General features: G+C 44.7%; 1 protein-coding gene across 1 annotated transcript in view; it reads right to left on the bottom strand.

The window, feature by feature from the left end:
* fto (FTO alpha-ketoglutarate dependent dioxygenase) overlaps positions 1 to 20980 on the bottom strand; it is a 128274-nt gene that overhangs the window by 96469 nt on the left and 10825 nt on the right. The window contains exons 3-5 of the mRNA XM_030094142.1: positions 5628 to 5705; positions 4450 to 5455; positions 1838 to 1963 (exon numbers count right to left, since the gene is read on the bottom strand). Of these exons, the coding sequence (XP_029950002.1) occupies positions 1838 to 1963; positions 4450 to 5455; positions 5628 to 5705 (1210 nt within the window). The remainder of the gene's footprint in view (positions 1 to 1837; positions 1964 to 4449; positions 5456 to 5627; positions 5706 to 20980) is intronic.

Genomic DNA, 20980 nt, shown 5'->3' with positions numbered 1-20980 from the left:
AGAGGATTTATCAGATATAGTGTCTCAAATACAGCCAAGTCGAAGTTCAAGTTCTTTTTGAATCAAAATAACTGGTTGTGCATGCTCATTGTAATACTACAATGAATGAAACACCATAAGCTTGATGAAATGCTACATTGAACAAGCTTATTACAGTAAACTGTCACGAGAGAATACAGCAAACTAAATAACTTGAATTAAGAAGACATTTTTTGGTTTCTCTTTCAAGCTTTCCTGGTGTAATCTATTTCATACAGATTTAGTTACCAAATTCTTTAGAGCTCCAAATTTGTTTTATAAATATGAAATGAAGAAAACAATAATTCTGGCTAGCTCTTCAGGTGAATGCACACTGAATCCTGCCGCACCTTGTAAGCTTTGAGGTCCAACAACACACAGAAAAATTAACCTCAACAAAAAGTCATGAATAAATACACACAAACAAAATACAGCTCGTCCTTCCCAGGCATGTTTCCTCCAGACCCGTAGATCACATCAGTTCCACAACCCTGCCTTCAAATTCTGGACACGGTGGAGAAAAAATTCCAAAAGCTGAAAGTTGTTGTAAATCCTTGTATTGTATGGAATGCATCAAGATTGTATTTCTGATTTTGACATTTATGCAGTGAATAAGTATGAGTTCAGTGTCTTCATAAAAAAAAAAAAAAAAACACTGACACATGCTATTGTATACCAGATGGATATAGGTTGTTTGCTCCTGCAGGGATCAAACCGGTGATCTTTTAATCACAAGAAAGTCTCTCTAATCACTAGGTCAAACACATTTTTTATCACATATGTAGGCAGCTACCAGACTGGATGGTAAAGAGCAAATAATGAGGGAATGAGGAATTTCATTTCTTATATTGACTTGGACATAAATATTGCCACATTTGTGCGGTGTGAAATTCAAGCTGACGTGAGGAGACGGGCAGTTTGGGACATGTGGGGCAGTGTGACGCAGATGAAAATGGACAGCTAATGAGAAGATTACACATAATATATTAATAGAGGGGAAAAATAACAAAAAAAGACTGTGCAAACTGTGTAAATGACACAACAAAAAATGTGGAAACATTTTGTCTATACATAGATACACAAGGCGGGATTTACTGTCATATTTTATTACAAAAAGAGGTGTCATCTATCAAGCTGTTGGAGACAAGATTGTGCTTTATGTCCATCCTTATATACTTATGAAAGCAAAGTGCCTTTAAAAAAACAATAAATCCCGCACCCGTCCAACAAGGGGTCCTAACTTCTTGTACATCGTAACACAAGCTTCTTCCGTGATGTGGATAAATGTCCTTCCACTCAGAAAATATGAGAAAGCCTGGAAGGGCCCAAGGGACCGGCGAGAGGAGGGTGGAGGTGTCTGCTGCAGTCAGAGGCATTAAAGCCATGATTTACACCCCTGTGGCTCTCCGTCTATTCTCCCCATAGAGACGTAGTCAGCGATGGGTCACAGGACGTCAAAAAATAACATTTGGTTTTCCTAACCTCTGTAATGCACAGAATTTCATGGAACCTTAAAGCTCTGTGTGGAGGCCGAGTAACCTCTCTCTCTCTCTCTCTCACACACACACACACACACACACACACACAGAGCTTGGCTCAGTTTCGAATGCAGAGAGAGGTGGGAGAAGAGGACAGGGCATGAAAGTGGGAGTGAAGTGCATCCTGCTGGCACGGGTCATTTGGGACAAAAGTACAAGAAACGCTCAAACGGGGGGGTAATAAAAGTGTTTCCTTCCCTTTGAGTGAGACACGAGTGCCGTTCGGCAGCGCACGCTGCATGTTTACACGTGCGCGTGTGTTTACAGGGAGACTCCGGTACCTCTCATGTAGTAGCAGTCTCCAGACTCCAGCGGCAGGATGAGGCCAGGTGTGTGGATGTCCCAGGCCACCTTCAGCCCGATCCTCCAGCACGCCTTCTCGCCGCTGCCTCCCTCACCGCTCTCACCTGTCAGTCACACACAGCCCACTTCACTGTCACATTTGCATATCACATTCATATTCACATTTTGGGCCTCGGGTTGACGGTTTCACCCAGTGAATACGAGTGCGAGCCTGCACTGCGCCTCTGCCTATTTGTGTATTATTAGATTTTAATGACGGCTATTTGAAACCACACTCCTTCTATATCCGGAACCGTTACAAGTGGGTAATGCAGCGCGAAAACAATATCCATACATCACCAAAGATGTAGCCAGAAAGTGAAATAAAATCCTATTAAATGAAGGATTAGCAGGTTTCAAAAGTAAGGAGAGCAATGATTAAATCAATACCACCCAAACAATAGATGTAAGATGTAAGCCTTTGTCTCCAGAAAGTAAGAATCACTTAACAGCTGAGCAAAGATGATACGTGTTGCTGTGGTCATATTGGCTGTTAGCACAGGATCTTTATGCTATCATTATGCTGTGCAAGAGGAAATAGTTGGATAAAAGCCCCTGATGTAGTTTAGTGGGTGTGTGAGAGTCTGTTATTGGGCGGTATGTATCCTATGATATTCCTGTTTCTGAGCCCCGTTCAGTGCAACCGCCTCCCCTGGTCTCCTCTCTCCTTCCATTCTTACATGCCATGCTAAGAAAACAAGATTTGGCGCGGCTGGCCAACACCCTTCAGCAAAATCAATACTAAAGTCTTTCTGGGCCTCTCTGCCCCACAGCTGCCTTTTCCTTTGCTCAGCACGGATAAATAGTAACTTAATTTCCAGCCATTGTGCTCTGAGAGCCAGCTAATGACAGCACTCCCCAAGGCCTAAGGAATGGTGGAAGATCATCCTCTGTGCCGGAAAATGCTCCATCGTGGCAGATTCCTTTGGATCAGAGCAGCGGGGAAAAACACAAGTCTTGCAGCAAAAAAATAAGAGGGGAAAAAAAAAAAAACAACAAAGCAGCTGAAACAGAGTCAAAGCTACGAAAGCAGGTGTCACACAAGACATCTTGCCTTTGTAAAGCTAAACAATCTAAAGCGCTGCGTTTCTCTTTTGTCAGGAACAGTCGTCTAATAATTTGAAACATGAATGAGAGTCTAGAACTGATAGTCTGGAGCTGTGGGGTCGGTCAGAGCTGGAGGAGACGGGGCTGCTGAGCGGGAAAAGGTGCAACGCTGCAGAGCTGGGAGTCTGTATTCACAGGGTCAGAGTTGAAACGACTCGGAGCAAATCCTTAAAGCAGGCCTCTAAAGCAGGTGTTTCTACTTAAAAAAGAAAAAAAAAAAGCCCAATGAAGGAAAGCCCAGCTGTATAGTGTGTCAGGGTGTCAGAGCGGTTGCACCTGTGTCGTACTGTAAAACAGTTTGGAGACACAGACGAGGACTGAGCGTAGAGCTGAAACCTTCAGTGCTATCAGACACGTAGCGTGACTTGTCTGAACTGCAGCTGCACCCTCGACTCAGGACCCAACAGGAAAGCATTAAGTCAACATCTCGGCTCAGGGGTGAGTCGGGATTGGTCTGATGCTGCACAGGGGACAGTGGATTACCATTCATCCATCCATCTAGGGGTCAAAATTTAAAAGCAGCAACAGAATTATATTTATCACTACAGCAGTTAAAATATTCAGAGAGCGGCGATCTGTATGAATCAACTATGATTCATCACAGCACTAATGTTTAAAGCCAAAATGAAATTCTAAATTAGTATTACTGCTGGATGTGTATAATATTATTTATGTTTGGAGCATACTACATCGCCAGGCTTGTTTGAAATTGAATATATAAACATTTGGGGAACCTACATTAATCCTTTGTTTCAATAGTTTCTGAAATGGCAGCAGTTTACTTAGCAGTTTAGTAAGTTTGTTGTCTAGAAGTCGAACTTTGCTAAATTAGGTATTCCATTAACTCAATCAGCAAATACTATCAGCTCTGGAAAGAGTCTGCATTCCATAATTAGGAGACATCGTATCATCTATACAGTACAGTCTAGGAACACTTATCAAAGCGCGGCTCATTATTCCATATCAGATAATTGCACATCGATCATTTCTCGGGGAAATGATTTAGATGAGATGCCGTGTGCGTGATAAGGCCTGTTTGTTATACTGCGCCATTGAGTGCATGTTAAGAGCTGCGATCCGAATGTCTGTGATCTCCCTAACGCGCGGCCGGCGATAAGACTGTCAGCAGCGAACTGGTGATGACATTTGATAATGCCCTGACACTATCGCCGAGATGGATCTGATGGTTGCTGCACCAGAGGCCATGTCTACAGCTGCCACAGCGCTGCTGTAGGGCTGTAACACACAAGGTTAGCTGCGTCTGATCCGCCATAAAGCAACGGAGATAAGTTGCTGTGGCGAGAAAAGAGAATTCTGCGTTTCTTAGGAAAATTCTAATGATTAGCATAACATCTCTGGATTGAAATCTGAAAAAAAATTCGTCCTAATTGCTGAATCCATCTGTCTCAGGTTATAAGTGTGTGGCTTTAGCTGTGACCCTTACCTTTGTCATTATGACAGCTGTAGCTGTAAACAGCCACGGGGGAATGAGTGATGAGGTTTTCATCGTGGTGCCACCCCACTGCCATTTTCCCCATGCCGTAGTAGGGCTCTTCTTTGAGCTGGGGGGCCGCTCCCGGGTCCATGTAGTTGAGCAAAGTGACATTGAACTTGACCGGGCCTGTGAATACCTGTGGAGGGCTGGGCTGGGAGCAGCCCTGCCTGCTCGTCGGTTCGTCCGTGTCTTGTATGTGGTAATCCGACAGGCTGTGCTTCAGTTCGGTGACAGGTTTCTCCTGAGCCCCGAGTCCCGCAGGTTCTGTCTCTGTGCCGCTGACGTCCTTCGTGCCCCAAGCGGGACATTTTCCTTCGCTGTGCTGTTTGCTTTGAGAGGATTCTCCCTCCTCTGCGCTGTGTTTGAGCTCGGACTCCCACTCACCTTCATGTTTTGTCCCAGAACAGCCTTCATCACTGTGTCTGGACTCGATGTCCCACTCCTCGCTGTGCTTGGACTCAGTGTCCCCCTCCTCGCTCTGTCTGGACTCTGAGTCCCCTCCCTCACTATTCTTGGAGTCTTCACTGTGTTTTGACTCAGTGTCCCCCTCTTCCCCTTGCTTGGCTTCCACATCTCCCTTCCCGCAGTGTGTTAACCTGTCCCCCTCTTTGAGCTGAGACACATCGGAGCAGAAAAAGGTGTTCAGCTCCCACAATGCTTTGCACGCGGCTCTCAGATCTGCGTCACAACAGTTCTGTCCTTTGACCTCAGGGTCCTCGCTGTGCCAGGGGATGGCGAAGAGCCGCGTGTCCAGATAGCGATAGGTGTGGCCCGGCTCGCCCAGCAGGGCCCGTGAGACGGCGGTGAAGACATCTCGGTCACGGACGCGAACCAGGTCCCTCAGGAGGCAGCCCTTTCCTCTGAGGGTGAGCAGAGCTGCCTGCACCCGGCTGTGGAGCTCCGCAGGTAGCGAGCAAGATCTCCTCAGCACCAGGCCGGAGTAACTGGAGTCCCACTGCGGAAGAAGCATTAACTCTGACCACCAAGACCATGAAACATGAAAACATGCAGCATTACTCATCAGTATGATGTATTCTACTTCTCAGCAAAATATTCTTCAAGACAGATCAGTAGGTGACCTGATGTGACTGGATTTTGTCCTTTCTGTGGAAGTGGGGCTGACTCACCAGTTGCTGAAAGCCTCGATCCGATGGCCCAAGGAAAGGGATCTTTTGGTCCCCCAACTCATGCAGTAACCTCCTCCTCTGGAACACAACACAATCAAACAGGCAACAAGTTACTGACACATGCCTTCTACAAGCACGGAAAACTGAGAGTCCTGAACTCTGCTTTTCTAATTTAAGAAACCCATTTTTCAAGAGAATACACTTCCATGAGTAAAGTGAGCTAAATTGTTTCAGTCCTCAGTATCTGACGTTATGACCTGAAGACAAAACAGCATGAACACCAAACAGACCAAAATGCTGCATCACTTAGCTAAAGACTGCGATTATAGTCTTGCATCTGCCAACCAATAAAGTTAAACTGACAAATGTCTTTCAGACACATATTACGCACACCGTTAAAGCTGCTCAAGGTATTAAAAGACTTTACAAACTCAAAGATACTAATAAAATGTGTCAATCCTGACGGTAACCTTTGACTTCAACCAATCAAAAACTTAGATTTGTGTGAGAATAAATACTGTATGTGAAATTTAAATGAAATCCGTCTGGTTGCTTTTGATATAAACAGATCATAATATCGTTGATCTCTTATCTACAGCCATTTCAATCTGTTCCAATCACAGGACATAGACAGGACACTGCCACATTTACACTGATTGTTGAGCTTTCAAATTTAACCCCTGAGTTCTGATCCGTTTATCATTGAATGAGAGTTAAAAAAGATTGAAGGAATTTCTTGAAAACCATCCAGAGTAGCATCTTCCATGAAAATGGGAAGTCTAAACAAAAACCTACTGCCTCCAGCCTCCGGCTGTCTTGAGCCAGGATCAGAATATCCAAATCAAATCATGCAAACTGAATCTGCAGGTCGGTGCAGCTTACATCAGCAAACTGGTTCAAACAAATGACGCTTTCAGAGGTGACCAAAGTATTACAGTAAAGTGGTAAGCAGTCATTTTCATGGACGTCTCCTGATTTTATGATATTGTGAAAGCTGCCGGTGGGTTTCTCGCTACCTTATAAAAGATGCCCTGCGCCATACGGGGCTCCGTCAATAAAACCGTCAACCTGGGCGGACGGATCAAAGTACCTTTCATTGGGCCACATTCCATTCTGACCTGTAAATCCAATGGCAACCGGCATAAAAACTATACGCCCAAATAAATTTCACAACCGCTTCTCAGGCCGGCCTCTTTCTGGATTTAAAAAAAGCGTCGTGTGGGTAGTGTACGTCTGGATGTGTGGGGGCTCGTACCTTACTGTTTACACCACAAGTCATTGTCTTTTCACATCGTTTTCAAGTGTTTCACACATTATCAACCGAAGAGTTGCAATGGATGAGACTAACAATGCCAGGGGCCTCGTGCGGCATGCAACAACTAATACAGGATCTGGCTGCTGAAATATATTCTGACTTTTACAAGTCTGGCTGTTCATATTATTATTACAATACCGGTATAAAAAGATATGTCCTCACTTGAAACTCTGGGATGGATCAAAAAAATCGGAGCAAGCGGCGAAAGCGAGAGCATTAAAGACAGTAGGGAGGAAACACAACCCAATATCGGAGGTAGAAGAAATGGGAGGGCATCTGATCTGAGGCAGTTTGGTGAATTTACCTTCAGGGCTGAATCTTTACCTTAGGCTAAACAACACAACACCTGCTGAAAGTTTTCTTAAAGGATGCGCCTGAGTGTACAGGCCTTCCAAGTTATTCTGGAACAAACAAAAACAGACCTGCAGACAGTTGGAATCTGAAAAACAAAACAACATGCACTATTCATGGCCAGACTGCATTCAAAGGCTGCAGAGGAAGAAATTGACAACCTGACACACATTCATTGGTGTCAAATTCGAACTCATGACAGAAGCTGAAGATATCAAGGTGAGGCTCTGGGCTACTGTTGTATGGATGTGGATCTGTGTGTGTGTGTGTGTGTGTGTGTGTGTGTGTGTGTGTGTGTGTGTGTGTGTGTGTGTGTTTATTGAGACTGTACAAATCCATAGCTCCATCCATCTACCTTTTGAGTACACATACGCAATATTATTACAGCATGCTTTATTCCTAATACACAAACCACAGCTGTGTACAAAAAACATGGCGGCTCCACACGCACACACATGCATGCCCTTTTTTGAAAAAACGCGCAGCCGGGGTATGTGAGCGTGATGCCTCAGCCCCAATCGCACACAACCGGGGCTGTCACACACGTGTCAAATACATCAAGCTACTCAGAAATTCCACAGAAAAAACGAAAGACAAGAAGTTACCCGAGTCCTCAGAAGCAGATGGACTCTCGCGGTATCAGAGAACCGCTGTGTCTGTCTCCCTGTCTCTGTGTCTGCACCTGATTCTAGAAGGAGCGGGGAGAAAGAAAGGCCTGCGTTTCCACTCAGACCCAAGAAACGAGATTACCAATTCCATAATAACGTGGACGCTTCACGGTAGCTGTGCCAACCGTCTGTGCTGAGTGATATATCTGATGGGTTTTTTTTTTTTTTTTTTTTCCCCAGTTTTTAATCTCTCTCTTCCTTGATGGGATTACTCCCTCAGCCGGACTGTTTATCACAGAAAAACATATTAGGTAGAATAGAACTCAATTGGTTTGCTTTGATCTTGGCCTATAAGAGATATCAAACTGTGTACCATATATTTATTAATTTCATTTATTTCCCATCTGTGACACTTCAACGGACACTTTCTTCAAAGCGATCCTCGCAGAGTAGATTAATGTCCGGCGCTTAGCATCAATAGCTCAAAATAGCCAGATAACTGCACTGCTGCGGGGATAAAAACACCTCCAGTCTGACTCCTGCCGGCCCCAGAGGCTCGGCTGCAAAGTACTGCATGTGCGACGACTGCTGACGGAGGACGCGCGCGTTCCAGCGGGCTTGTCTAGATTTGGCTGATGCATCATAAACTGCAGATAAAAGCCTCAGTGTTCAGTAAGCTGTGTCACGGAGTGTCACCCCAAGTAAGACAAGTTCTTGTGTTTTCCAGGGTGCGTGGTTCATGAATACTCGTCTTCACCAGAACAGAAATTTTTCTAAGATCTTCTGTGTTGGCTGATGCATGGCGGAAAAATCTTCATAGTTAAAGTGGTTGTGCTCATTAGCCACTTTATAAAACATTCACTTTTAATGTTCAAGTTTTATTTTGAAATATGATATAAAAAAACATTATTATCATCAGGTGATTACTCTTGAGCAGCGAGGAATACAAAAACTTTCATTTAATGCTTAGTCGTACCTCCAAGCTCCAACTTTTCATCAAATTTCATGGGCCCCAACTGTAGAACTTCATGGACCAGTCATTTAAATTAGTTTCCTATTGGACTCTTTTCAAGGCTAAATGATTTTATATTCTCCAGTCCAGACAGTATCCCACTGATTCTGAGTTTCTATGTTATGTGGTTTAAGTGACTGATTTTATTAACTGCTTTGTTAGTTTTCTCTGCTTGTTGTTCCTTGATGCTTTTTTATTTCTATTTCCATTTCAGTAATGTTTATTGATGGAGGGTTTCATATAAACCCCTGGGGCTTCTTTTCTTCTTCTGCAACAGAGAGTTTTTTTTTTCTTGTAGTTCTGTATTATTTTCTTATTTTGTGCAAATTAGAAAAAATAAAAGAAAGAAATGTTGGGCTGAATCCAAGCTCAGATGTTTTTCATTTAAAATCAGTCTTAGTCTGCAACTGTCATAGCATGGCACTTCAGGTTTTGCACTGAAGCTCTTCACACTTGTTTCTTTTTGTCATCAATGCTTCTGAAAACTTGGATTGATACTGGACATCCTCCTGACCTCCTGGTTTTTCTGCTGCTGCATTCCTTTGAGTCTATGCTGCACTTTCCAGGAAAGGTTGACCCAACCACATCTGGAAAAAAACTTATTCAACAAAACTTTGTTTAATCCTTACACTTACATATTTATGTTTTTCATATTTAGCTACATATTACTATTATATTGTGTAACTTTTTGTAGCTGTTCTTTCAAAAGAACTGGATCTAAAGGCAATATTATATTTCACTTTATGCTAAAGAAAATCAGAAGAGAAACAAAGCATGTTGAAAATGTATAAATAACAGCACGAGTTAATGACTGTATGAAACGTTGAAGGGATTTCCATTTTGAAAAAAAAAAACGTTCCTTTGAGACCAGAACAGGAAGTCACAGGATTTGGCTGATAAATATTAAAACTTGAACCCTGGCATGCAGAAGTGCAAATCGTTCTACGCACAACCTGATCATTTATGAGGTTTTCCTCAAGATACTTAAAGATGCAATTGCAGACTTTTTTTCTATTAGAAGACTGAAACGTCCTGTTTTCACCAACCCACATCTAATCGTTTGTTGCATACTGGGCCTATTAGACATTTTCCTGGAGCAACACCACAGAGTCTAAATGTAAAGGAAAATAGTAGCTAACTGCTAAAGATAAAACATTCTGCAAAACCTCCAGCCAAATGAGGGCAGCACCTCTGCAAATGATCTCATTTCAGGCGCCAGACACACAAAAAAACACTCCTGGACGTTAGAGGAGCTTTCCACAGCGCCGCGGACGAGGAGCCGGCAGATCGCCGTGTAATAGAGCGCTGTGTTTAAACAGCGAGCCATTGAAACATGTCAGACACCCATTTCAGAACTGGTCCCTTTCTGCCAAAGTGATTGTGAATCAACAGTTTTGACAAGTCGACTGTAAAACGTCAGATTCAAACAGACGGGCCGTCCACGCACATCAAAGGCGCTTCCTGCCCCGGCCCATTTGGCACCGGATCGGAGAATGTGGCGAGGCTGTGCGAAGCGACACGGGCCGCGGAGGAGAGCAGGGTGTGCCCACTCCACCAGAACATTTGTGTTTACATGTGTGATTCTTGAATCTGTGTGAAGGAGTCTCAAATTCAGCTTTGAACTCGGAAAACCAGACAGACATACCTATACGAATTTCACGATAAATACCTGCACCGGGAACCCCAAAGGATTTTGGCCGATGTGGTCAAGCGTGTCCTTTCAAAGGTGTGTGTGGGTGGAGGACTACCTCATCTACAGGATATAATACTGACTAGAGCTGTGGTGAGAAAACTCACCACCTAGGTGCCACCGCACACAAGGAGTTCCTTGACAAATAAGCATTTTTAAGGTGAGACACACGCACACATGCAAAGAACATACAGTTTTTTTTCACTTTTTTTTCTTGTGGCTGGGTTTTCTTGGATTCATTTTTTTTTTTTCCAAACAGTGTAAAACAAATTTAGGCTGCAAATATAAATGTCTTAAAAACAGGCGTCACAATGTCACAAATGTGGTTTTTTTACTCCATATAAATAATGCTATGGTGAAAAGAAAAAAAAAAAAACATTTCTCACATCCAACATTTTGTTACAGCTACTGTTTTTCTCGTCCTTCCTCTTCAGGAACACCGCGTCTGTGTTCGATGACTGTGTGTGTGTGATGGCTAACTGGGCAGACTGGTCAATGGCTAACAGGAATGTGTGAGAGCTGACCTCCGAGTGGTAATGTGTAACCTTTTGTGTACACACTCCTGCTCAGGACCGGTCTCTGAATATGAATTGGAACAGTGAGAGCCAGAGGCTAAACTGTGGGATGGTTCAAGACATATCCTAAAATAGCTTGATTTCGACAACTTTCCTGTTAATATGTACAATTCTTCACGACACGGAGGTTAAAATGTGTGTGGCAGACGTCACAAAGTCAGAGTGGAAATAGGTGGACAGTCTGGTAAAAACAATGGTCCGATAAACAAACTTAAAATGAATAAAATAAGACAACATGCAACAGTTTTAGTTTCTCATGTGAAAAAGTTGGGTTTTCCGATGTGAATGAAGTGACCATGTTGGTTGGGGATACATAATTCAAAATTTATTTACCTGAGGGTTAAATCTCTTCAGTTATTTAATGCATTACGTTGTTAATGAACCCAGACAGAACAGTCCAGTCAGCCTAGTGTAGAACAGTGTGGAGCTGCCATCACGCCATGGGAAGGCTTTGGTGCTTCAGCTGCAGGAAGATCTGAACGCGTCAAATGAGTGAACAGTTCCAAAGGGCAGAGGCGGCGCTCAGCCGGGACAGTTTGTGAGTTCATCACATGGCAAACACGGACAATCACACACATTTACATATAGAGGCCATTTCAGAGTCACCGTTTAACCTTAACGTTATTGAATGGTGGGAGGAGAACAGAGACACACACACACACACACACACACACTGCTTTCAGGCAAAATGTCTAATCACTGCACACGAAGTTCTCACGATTTGCATCACATTAAACTATTCAAACTCACAGTTTTGCTTCTAATTTTTGTTTTGAAACAAATGAAGAGAAAGAGAACCGCCCTGCCATTAACCACTGCATATTTGTTTAAATCAGTGAAGGGAACACTCTGTATGTATCGACAGACATGCTGAGCATGTGTTCGGTTTGGGTGCACAGGTGGGGTAAGTGATGACGGATGGCAGACGCGCCCGGCTCGCGCCCCGTTAATTGTCGTTGGAGGCTGAAGGCTGTGCTGCTCATTTCACCTTCGCGACAGGTCGGCGGGGGACGCGATCATTAATATTAGAACATTTCCATCCATCTATCTGAACAAGAGGCCAGTCATTTAAAAGGCTGGTGCTGGGCAGACCTTTCACGCCCTGTTTATAACACCGATCTAAGCACATTACCAGAGCTGTGGGGGACCACTGCCAGTCATTAATTAGACACACACACACACACGCACACACACACACACGCACACACACACACACACACACACACACACACGATATGACCACCTTTACTGGCTCTCAGTCACATTTGAAAAATGTGACATGCAGATAGGTACACCAACACACAGCTGGTGTAACCATTCGACATTAAAAATCCTTTCCTGTTGTGTGCCGTGTGCAGACGTTCACACACACACACGCAGTTGGTCAAAGCTACTCTTCCAGTCATCCCACGCTACATGAAATTCCGTCAGGTGGAGCGAGCGTGTGCGCACGTGTGTCCGACAGAGGAGAAAAAAAAAAAAAAGTGTCGGACCTCATCTGTTTTTTGAACTCCCCCTCTCTCCGGCTGTCTCACTGCACCTGACAGGCTTACAGAGAGACCCAGGTTTCCAGATCAATCACTCAAAAGTATTTACAAATGCACAAAGCCAGACTCAGACAGGTTGGCACATGGCCACTCTGTTTAAGTGCTTTTCAATGTGTCTGTGGTGTCAACATCTATTTCACACTTATCTACACCTCAAAGGGGGGAAAAAAAAGATGTTTCTGTGACCTTTAGCAAGTGTCAAATCTGGAGAGAAGAAGAGAGGGAAAGAGGAGAAGGAGAGAAGAGGGATTTAAGAGATCTGTCGATGGCGTGCCTTACATAACCTTTTTATTTATCCGGGAGAGACTGACTGAGCACGCTTTTTATCAGAAACACGCCGGCTGCTCCGTTTCACACAGAGGAACGGCTCAGGACATCTGAAGATTTCTGACGGACAATAAAAAGTTTCTTTGCTCTTCCACTGAGGTAACTAGGTGTAAAAAAAAAAAAAAAGTCTGGTTCAAGGGCATCTGCAGGATTCTAACTAGCAGCTGTGTCCTCCTGAGAAGCGAGTGGACTGTAGCCGCCGATACGCAGGGGCCATTTTGCCTTAATTGTTAGTTTGTGGCCAAGGCGTAATGTTTCCATTAAGATTATGTCGATGGAGGAAAGCTTTTTAGTTTTCACCTTCAAATTACGCCACGCTTTCATGAGGTCAGCTGTTTTCCATGTGAAATGGCCGGTTTTAATGCGGACACAGTCCCTTTGGTATTCAGGCGGGGTCCAGGTTCAGTCAGGGGAAAAAGGAGTGAGAAAATGAAGAGCGGGGAGGAATGGAGGGAGGGACGCGGGGAGAGGATGGCGAGCGTTGATTGAAAGACTGAGATTAGCAGTTTTCAGCGGGGCATCAGGGCCACCGAGTTGTTCTAACAGGGTTGTCGCGTCTCGAGGTGCAGTCAAGGAGAAGTCAGTGCTTTAGAAGGCTCCCTCCATTTCCCCCTCTTTTTCTGCCCCTCCCCTCTCTCTCTCTCCCTCTTTTGCTCTTGCCATCCAGCCACACTTTTCCTGCCCCTCCAAAAAAAAATCAATACGGCCGTGCAAAGTGCAGGCTGGCCCACGGGGAGGGCCGGCGAGCTGTAAGGGCCGGCTGCAAACGCTTACAGCGGGGACAAGAGGCGTCCTCCAGGCCTGTCCCACAGGCGGTGTCAAGGACGGACCTGAGGACTGCAGGATAGAGGCCACCAGATTGCCCTTCCCCTCTCCCACATCGCTCCCCTCCTCTCTCTGTTTCTCGGCGGCCCCGGTCGGCTCAGCCAGCCAGAATAGATCGATAATCAGGTGGAGCGTTTAAAATCCCCCGGCACCGGGAGCCGGCGCTACGCTCCTCAGGGCCCAGCCGACCAGCGCATCGCTCAGGGCGGAGCAGCTGGATGGGTAGATGAGTGGGTGTACGCTGGTCGCACCTGGTCATTGAAAGGTTTGTGATTTGTGACAGCAAACAATTCAATAGCACTTAGCGATACACAGTGTCTGAAGCCTGTAGAGCCAGGCTCTTCACACACGCTGCCACTGTCTCAACATGTCACAGATCAGTGGGATTCGGGCAGGTCAGGCAGCTTTATAGACCAACACACACTGCTGTTGCGTCTCACTCAAAGGCGGCACCTGCATTATTGCAGCTATTTACCATAAGTTAGAGAAATAAAGTCTCAAATTCGACTTCAAAAAAGAAAGAAAATGCCGGCGTTGACTATCACTGTCAACAGCAGTGGTCCTCATTTCCATACAGTAGGCTTGAGGAAGAAGCTGCACATGATGTGGATGAAGCCTGCGAGGAGGATTTCAGTCCTGCCGCATGTCTCCGAGTGTGAGTGACTGATCACAGTGGAAGTGGCTTGTGTCTCTAATCCAGTACCACTGTTAGACAGTGCAAAGACCCGGCTCTGTGTACTGCAGCGCGAGCTGATCAAACCCATCCTGTGACAAGCAACCTCTTCAAATAACGACGATTTCCCAGCTCTGTGTCCTTTTCCGCTCCATATTAGATCATCTCCTGACACTACCAAGTCTGGTACTTCATCTGGGGATAAAGATGACGCGCAATCCGACCCGAGAGGCCGCGAGTCAAGGGTAAACGAGGGGCTGAGACGAAGGGTAGCGTGTCTGATTGGCTGACAGCTGTGACAATTATCGCGTGGTATATTATAACCTTATGCTAAACATAAGATTTGATACAGTATGTCGCTTGACAAAACACATCAAGGATATTATACCATCAACTCAGCCGTGCGTCACATTCCCACACAAGACAGATCCATTTTTCAGGGGAAAAAAAAAAAAAATCTGATGATCACAGAACACATCAAAAACAGAAAGCATCGCGTCTCTCTGTGCGTTCCATACGTCATATTCACACGGACACGTCAAACTTGTGTAATCCACTTCTAACCATGGACACGTGAACTTTCATCACAACAGTTTTAAAGTGATAGTAGTGCCCTGCAAATCCTGTTTTAAAATTGCAGGTTAAAAGAAAAGAGCTGAAAAACGAATCAACTTTGTACCCGACGGCAGAGATCTTCTGGCATGCTTTACCAGCCTCAAACACATTCCCCTCATCGCTCCTGAAGGCCTCACAGTGGTCAGTGACACCACACGCTTCAAAGGGAAAGTGAAAGCACGGCGTAAATGTCAGACGTTTCAATGAGAAAGGTCCCACTTTCTATTTCCTGAACAGAGTCTGGACATCTGCACTGGATACAGGAGCTGAGGGTCACATCAGATAAGGCATAATAACAGCATTACTAATTTAAAATGTTTTGGTGGGGTTTAAAATGAGACATTTCAGGGACAACCAAGAGTTTCATCGTTCAAATTTGCAATAGGTGATGTTGACTGAGGTGTACATAGTTTTCCACTGGACTGTATCTAGAGGACAAAGCATTATTAGACCATTATATAGGGTTAGATGAAAACAGTTTGAAGGTTAAAGCTGTATCATGAGAAATTGGACATCTGTTTGATGAAGCAGGATGTGCATCAAATGATTGAAGGTTTTCCACAAACAACTGGAATAACCTCTCGAATTATCAGTTGACGTTATTTAGCAAAAAACTGATTTTCTTACTACAAGGTATTATTTACAAGCCAGAGCAATGGTGTTAGGTTAAATCCAGACAATCATCTTAGCCACTAAAAAAAAAAAAAAAAAAAACATATGGCGTAAAACAGATGTGGGCTGGACATCTAGGACAGGCCTAATGCCGTCTCATGTAGTTCTTGACCCACATAAGCTGGCATTATGATGTGACCTCAGATTAATATTAAATTAAAGGCTACATTACATTTCTGGCTGTTTACACTACAGTCAGTCTGTCTTCCTGGAGTCATGAAGCCAGTAAGTTTGCAATAATGGCATTAGCCAAATCCTGAAGTATAGCAGACAGCACTTGTCTTGCTTGAGAAGCCGCCTCATTTCTTTATTTATTTTCCCTTCACTCATTCTGAACAAAGGGAAATATTCTACCAGGAACTGAATGGCTTAATCCTCTTTTCACTCTTCCCGGTAGCCTGAATGGTGACAGATTAACATCCTCGAGGTTCACAAACCCAGCCATTTGAAAATGTAATTGCTGATGCCACGCTACAGGCATGTGTTCAAGTTAAAGGGTTAATATTAAAGCCAGGTTACACCCCGGCCGGGAAGTGAGGGGGAGGAGGGGAAATTTGGCCGGACCTAAGTTACTGAAGCCGCTCTCACGTAGGTATCAAGGCGTCGCAAGCTGTCCCAAACCCTCACCGGGCGCCACAGTTACTGTTCACTTCTGCTAATTATTACAGCCAATCAGAGGGGTTAACGGGGCGGAGCCTAGCCAAGCCATGTTCCGGGGCATTTAACAGCTGGCTGGAACGGAGGTGAATGCATTACACACTGCCCTCATCCAATAAAAATAAAACACCCTGACATCTGAGGTGTACTTAGCACAGAGGGGGGAGGAAGAGAGGGAGAGACGGCTGATGGAGTGAGGGGGAGAGACCGCATCTGATAACATGATGTCCAAGTGCCACCTAGTGACAACTTTCCGGCTCCTCTGATCTTCCCGGCGACTGAGCATCAGGGGTGAGAGGCGGTGCGCACATGAATCGGCACAGGACCGCGCGATTAAGTACAAACAGGAAACGTTTTAAAGGAGGCACCGATCTTCTCTGATGCAAACTTCCAGAACGTGATCAGTTGATATAAACAGATACAAAATGAAGTATTCTGATTACTGGTCGCAGTGGACCGGCCTCACTGTGAGCACCCAGTAACACTGCACTGATAGGCCGGCGGCCCGGGGCGCCGAGGTCCCCTCCCCTCATTAGCCCAGGTATAAATCACACTCCGCTGGTGCCCAGAGGTGAGAGGGATGAGAGTGGAGGTGAGCTTGAAATAATGCTTATGTCACGGCGGGTCAGCCCTCCATTATGGCCGTTTCAAAAACTATTAATCTTGCTTGTAGTCAGTGGCCTAGAAATAATTACTTCATCTAACCCATGTAATACAGCATGACCAGCAGTCGAGCCTGGTCAATTTGAGGCTGGGGAGGCAGCTTTGGAGGGGGGGGGGGGGGGGGGGGGGGGGGTCGTTGTGGTGAGAGAGGGGAGAGAGAGAGAGAGATCAAGAGTGAGAGCGAAAGAGAGACAGGGATGGAGAGAGAAGAGAGGGGGCAGAGCCACAAATTACCGGGCCCTGTCTCCTGCTGCCGGGTGACTGATGTCCTGCTCACTTCAGCTGTGGCCTTTTACACTCTCAACACTGATTTAGATAGATACACACGCACGCAGGCCCTGAAAGGCAGATCATGTACAGGCGCACATGCAATATGTGCACAAGTTAATGAGTGATTAAACACACACACACACACACACACACACACACACACACACGCCGCAGCCAAGAACAAATCACATTATTTTAAACAAGGGAGCGAAGGGCAATTCAGAATAACATCTAAACTCGTCAGGACACAACAAGAGGAGATTTAATTTAACTGGCATGTCATCAGATTATCTGAGGCTTAACGCTGTGCAAAACATGACACAACTTAAATTGATCAAGCATTTTTTCATGTATTTTTCAAATCAATATGTTTCAGCTGATCACTCTTAAAAAGCGCAGGGGTTTGTTTTTAATAGTTATTATAATGTGTGATGTTCAAAATGATGTAAAAAATATTAAAGAAAAAAAATCATTAAAATTCCAAAAAACAACCAACAGAAATTCAAAATTTGATGGAAATTCAGCCACAGGATATTTTCAAGTTGGTCTCAAGGTTGTTTTGGGATCCTGTGGGAGTCAGCTTGACCAGTAATAACTATGTCTGGCTATAGCTGTGAAAATATGTTTCATTTTGTCCAAACTGGTGAAAAAAGGGCATTTCTTTGGAACTAAGTGGCACACAAAACCGGTTAAAGAAATTGCAACTACCTCTATTATTTCAAATAAAAGCTTTCTTACATACAACTTGCATAAAATCAGTTTTTTATCAAAACATGTTTGCTTTACTGACACACTCTCACACTTAACAATTCTGTCATTTTAACTTAATGATTTTTTTCAGTGTATATTGTTGATTTAAAATAAAAATCTCATTATGCATCTCCTATTTGATTTTTTTCATAAAATAATGTTGTTTTTTTTCCCCACAAACCTGTATCATGACAAATGTTTAAAAATTTGCATCTAACTGTACGTTCACAAAGAGCGGCATATTATGCAAAACCGACAAAAACGCATCACTAAATCAGAGGCGAAAACCCAATGCTGCAAAAATGTGCAAATGAAAATATGTTTACGTGTCACAAGCAATTTTGAAAGCTGTGATATTACACGCACAGCATACTGTATATTTGCATAAATTTAGATATTTAGTACATGCAGCCCTCCCTCTCCAGCGCTACAATCTTGAATCTACAGCGGCTCCGCATCGGCGGGTACGATCACCCGCCTCCACCCCACCTCCTCCACAGATATAAACACAATAAAGGCGGCTATTGGAGAAACCCACACTGAGAGGAAAAACAGATGAGCTGGTGCAAACTCAGCCTCCATAAACGTCACAGGAAGTATGTATGGAGTGACATAAATAAATGCAGCCCTGCAGTGGCTGTCACAGCTGGCATTGCAGGTGCAAATTTAATTAGTCAAGGTGAAGTCTCCCTTGTTGTCTGAGGAGGTTGGTGGTGGGTGAGGGGGGTCCTCGCCATGCAAGACTGTAAACATGCGCTATATCCTAATCAGGTGTCACTGCGGCGTTTGATCAGCCCGCGAAAACTTGTCACGAATCCCCAGCAGAGAGTGGGCCGACGTGGAGAACAAAGGGAAGGAGCTGTCATAAAAGAAGAGGGTGGCGGTGGTGACGGCAGTGGCTGTGGATGAAGAGAGTTTGCCCATTAGGAGTCTCTGGCGCCTACTCCTCTCTATCCCACTCCCCTTAACGTATCCCCTCCTTCACGTTTTCTTTCTTTCTTTCTTTCTTTCGTTCTCCGTGCGGCTACCTACACCACACACCTTATACGTGCCTCCGCCGCAGCCCGGCGCCGGAGAATCTCAGCCGCAGCTGTCACACTCATGCTTCACAACCTGCCGACAAAGCTCCCGAAAGAAAAACCCCAAAGTAGTACACTAGCTTTTGTTTACCTCGCAAAGAACCACACATGTACACAGATACAAGCTGCGCTCTCGTTTTGTTTTTATCCGGCGTCATCCAAAAAAGGAGCCGGCCGGCCTGGAGACGAGCCGGAAGCACCGGAGGCAGATTCGCCGTTCTCCTCCCGCCCCGGCGCCTCCTGGCTGCACGGAGGCATCGCAGGGAACACACACACATGCACGCACACACACACACACACACACCATTAGATACTGTTTACCTTTCAGTTTGAATGATATTGAATACATTAGCAGATTGAACCTCCTAAGAAACACAGGCGAGTGACAAGGCCCAATCGTCTTTGCGACTACCATGGTAACTGAGATTACAGGCTAACAAAGAGCAGACAGGGGGAAAAAAATATTTAAAACCCGAAGAGTGATACATAAATTAATTAAAGGACAAAAAAACAAGTGGAGAATTAAAGTTGGAACATCTGTCAGCGACTTAGCTTCCAAACGTAATACCAGTGTTAGAACATTTATACCCTTGAAGTTAATGATCCTCTCTTTAATTGACAGTCAAGGAAAACTGGCTGCGGCAGCATCCTGCCGAGACACCGATAAGAGTCCCCCCCTCTTTTCTCCCACCCCTCCCAAAAATAAAATATTAAAAAAAAAAAAAACAGTTTAAAGAACCTTGGCACTAATCCCTATTGTCATCCCGGCGCAGCAGAAGGACTTACAAACACAGATAACTCCGCCGAAGCTGTCTATTTCTCAGGAGTTATGGGGACAGGCGAGCCGCCGCGCGCCTCAAATCAGTCACTCAGATTAGCCCAATCCCTCTGTGCTGTCAGTCAGCCGAGACACGCGCCTGTCACCGCATTTACATGAGTCCATCTCACATGTGACAATGCCCCCCCCCCTTCCACCCCGCCATACATGACAATGGGTTTTTCTTTTCCCTTTTTTTTTTTTTTTTTTTGTGGCGAGGAAGGGGTCCACTCAGCTGGCAGATAGCGGGGCGTACAGTACGGCAAGACGGGCTGTTGTTGGATTAAGCTCACGTTGTGCGCGGCGCTCACGTCTTCGCTGACACTCCGACAACAAGTTTAGGGAGTCTTAACCATTTGCCTTTTTTTTTTCTCCCCTCACTTGAATGAATGTGGGAGATGTACGTCAGATGAAGCGCGCACGTACACCTACAGCGACAACTCACACTAGGATAAACTTAAAAAAAATAACAAAAACTTGAAAGTGCAAGAAGCTTAAACTGTGTATGTCTTCCCCAGAAGTTGGCTTAGACAATGACTTTAATCCACAAACTTCACTTAACGTGATGACGCTCAAAGAACAAAGAGAAGAACAACACAATGCTAACCGTGCTGCGGGGAGACATTAGGATCAGTCTCCATCTTGGAAAAAAAAAAACCACCAAAACAACACAATAATGATGGCGATTAAAAGGCAAACTTCTAAAACCAACCTGCGCTCAACGAGCAAGATAAGACATAAACTTTAGGGTGTCAAACTAATAAAGGATTAGTTCCTGCAGTGTAACAGTTTGTACATTTAAATGAAGGTGGAGGCACCTCAGAGCTCGCCGTGCGCCGACTGCTTCTCATGCTCCTGCGGCTCACTCCACTTCAGACAGTCCTGCAACAAATGACAGTGGATGCCC

This window comes from Salarias fasciatus, chromosome 1 (genome assembly GCF_902148845.1).
Source record: "Salarias fasciatus chromosome 1, fSalaFa1.1, whole genome shotgun sequence".
NCBI classification, from domain to species: Eukaryota; Metazoa; Chordata; class Actinopteri; order Blenniiformes; family Blenniidae; genus Salarias; species Salarias fasciatus.
The sequence above is the reverse complement of the archived record's forward strand: the minus strand, read 5'-3'. Positions and strand labels throughout refer to the sequence as shown.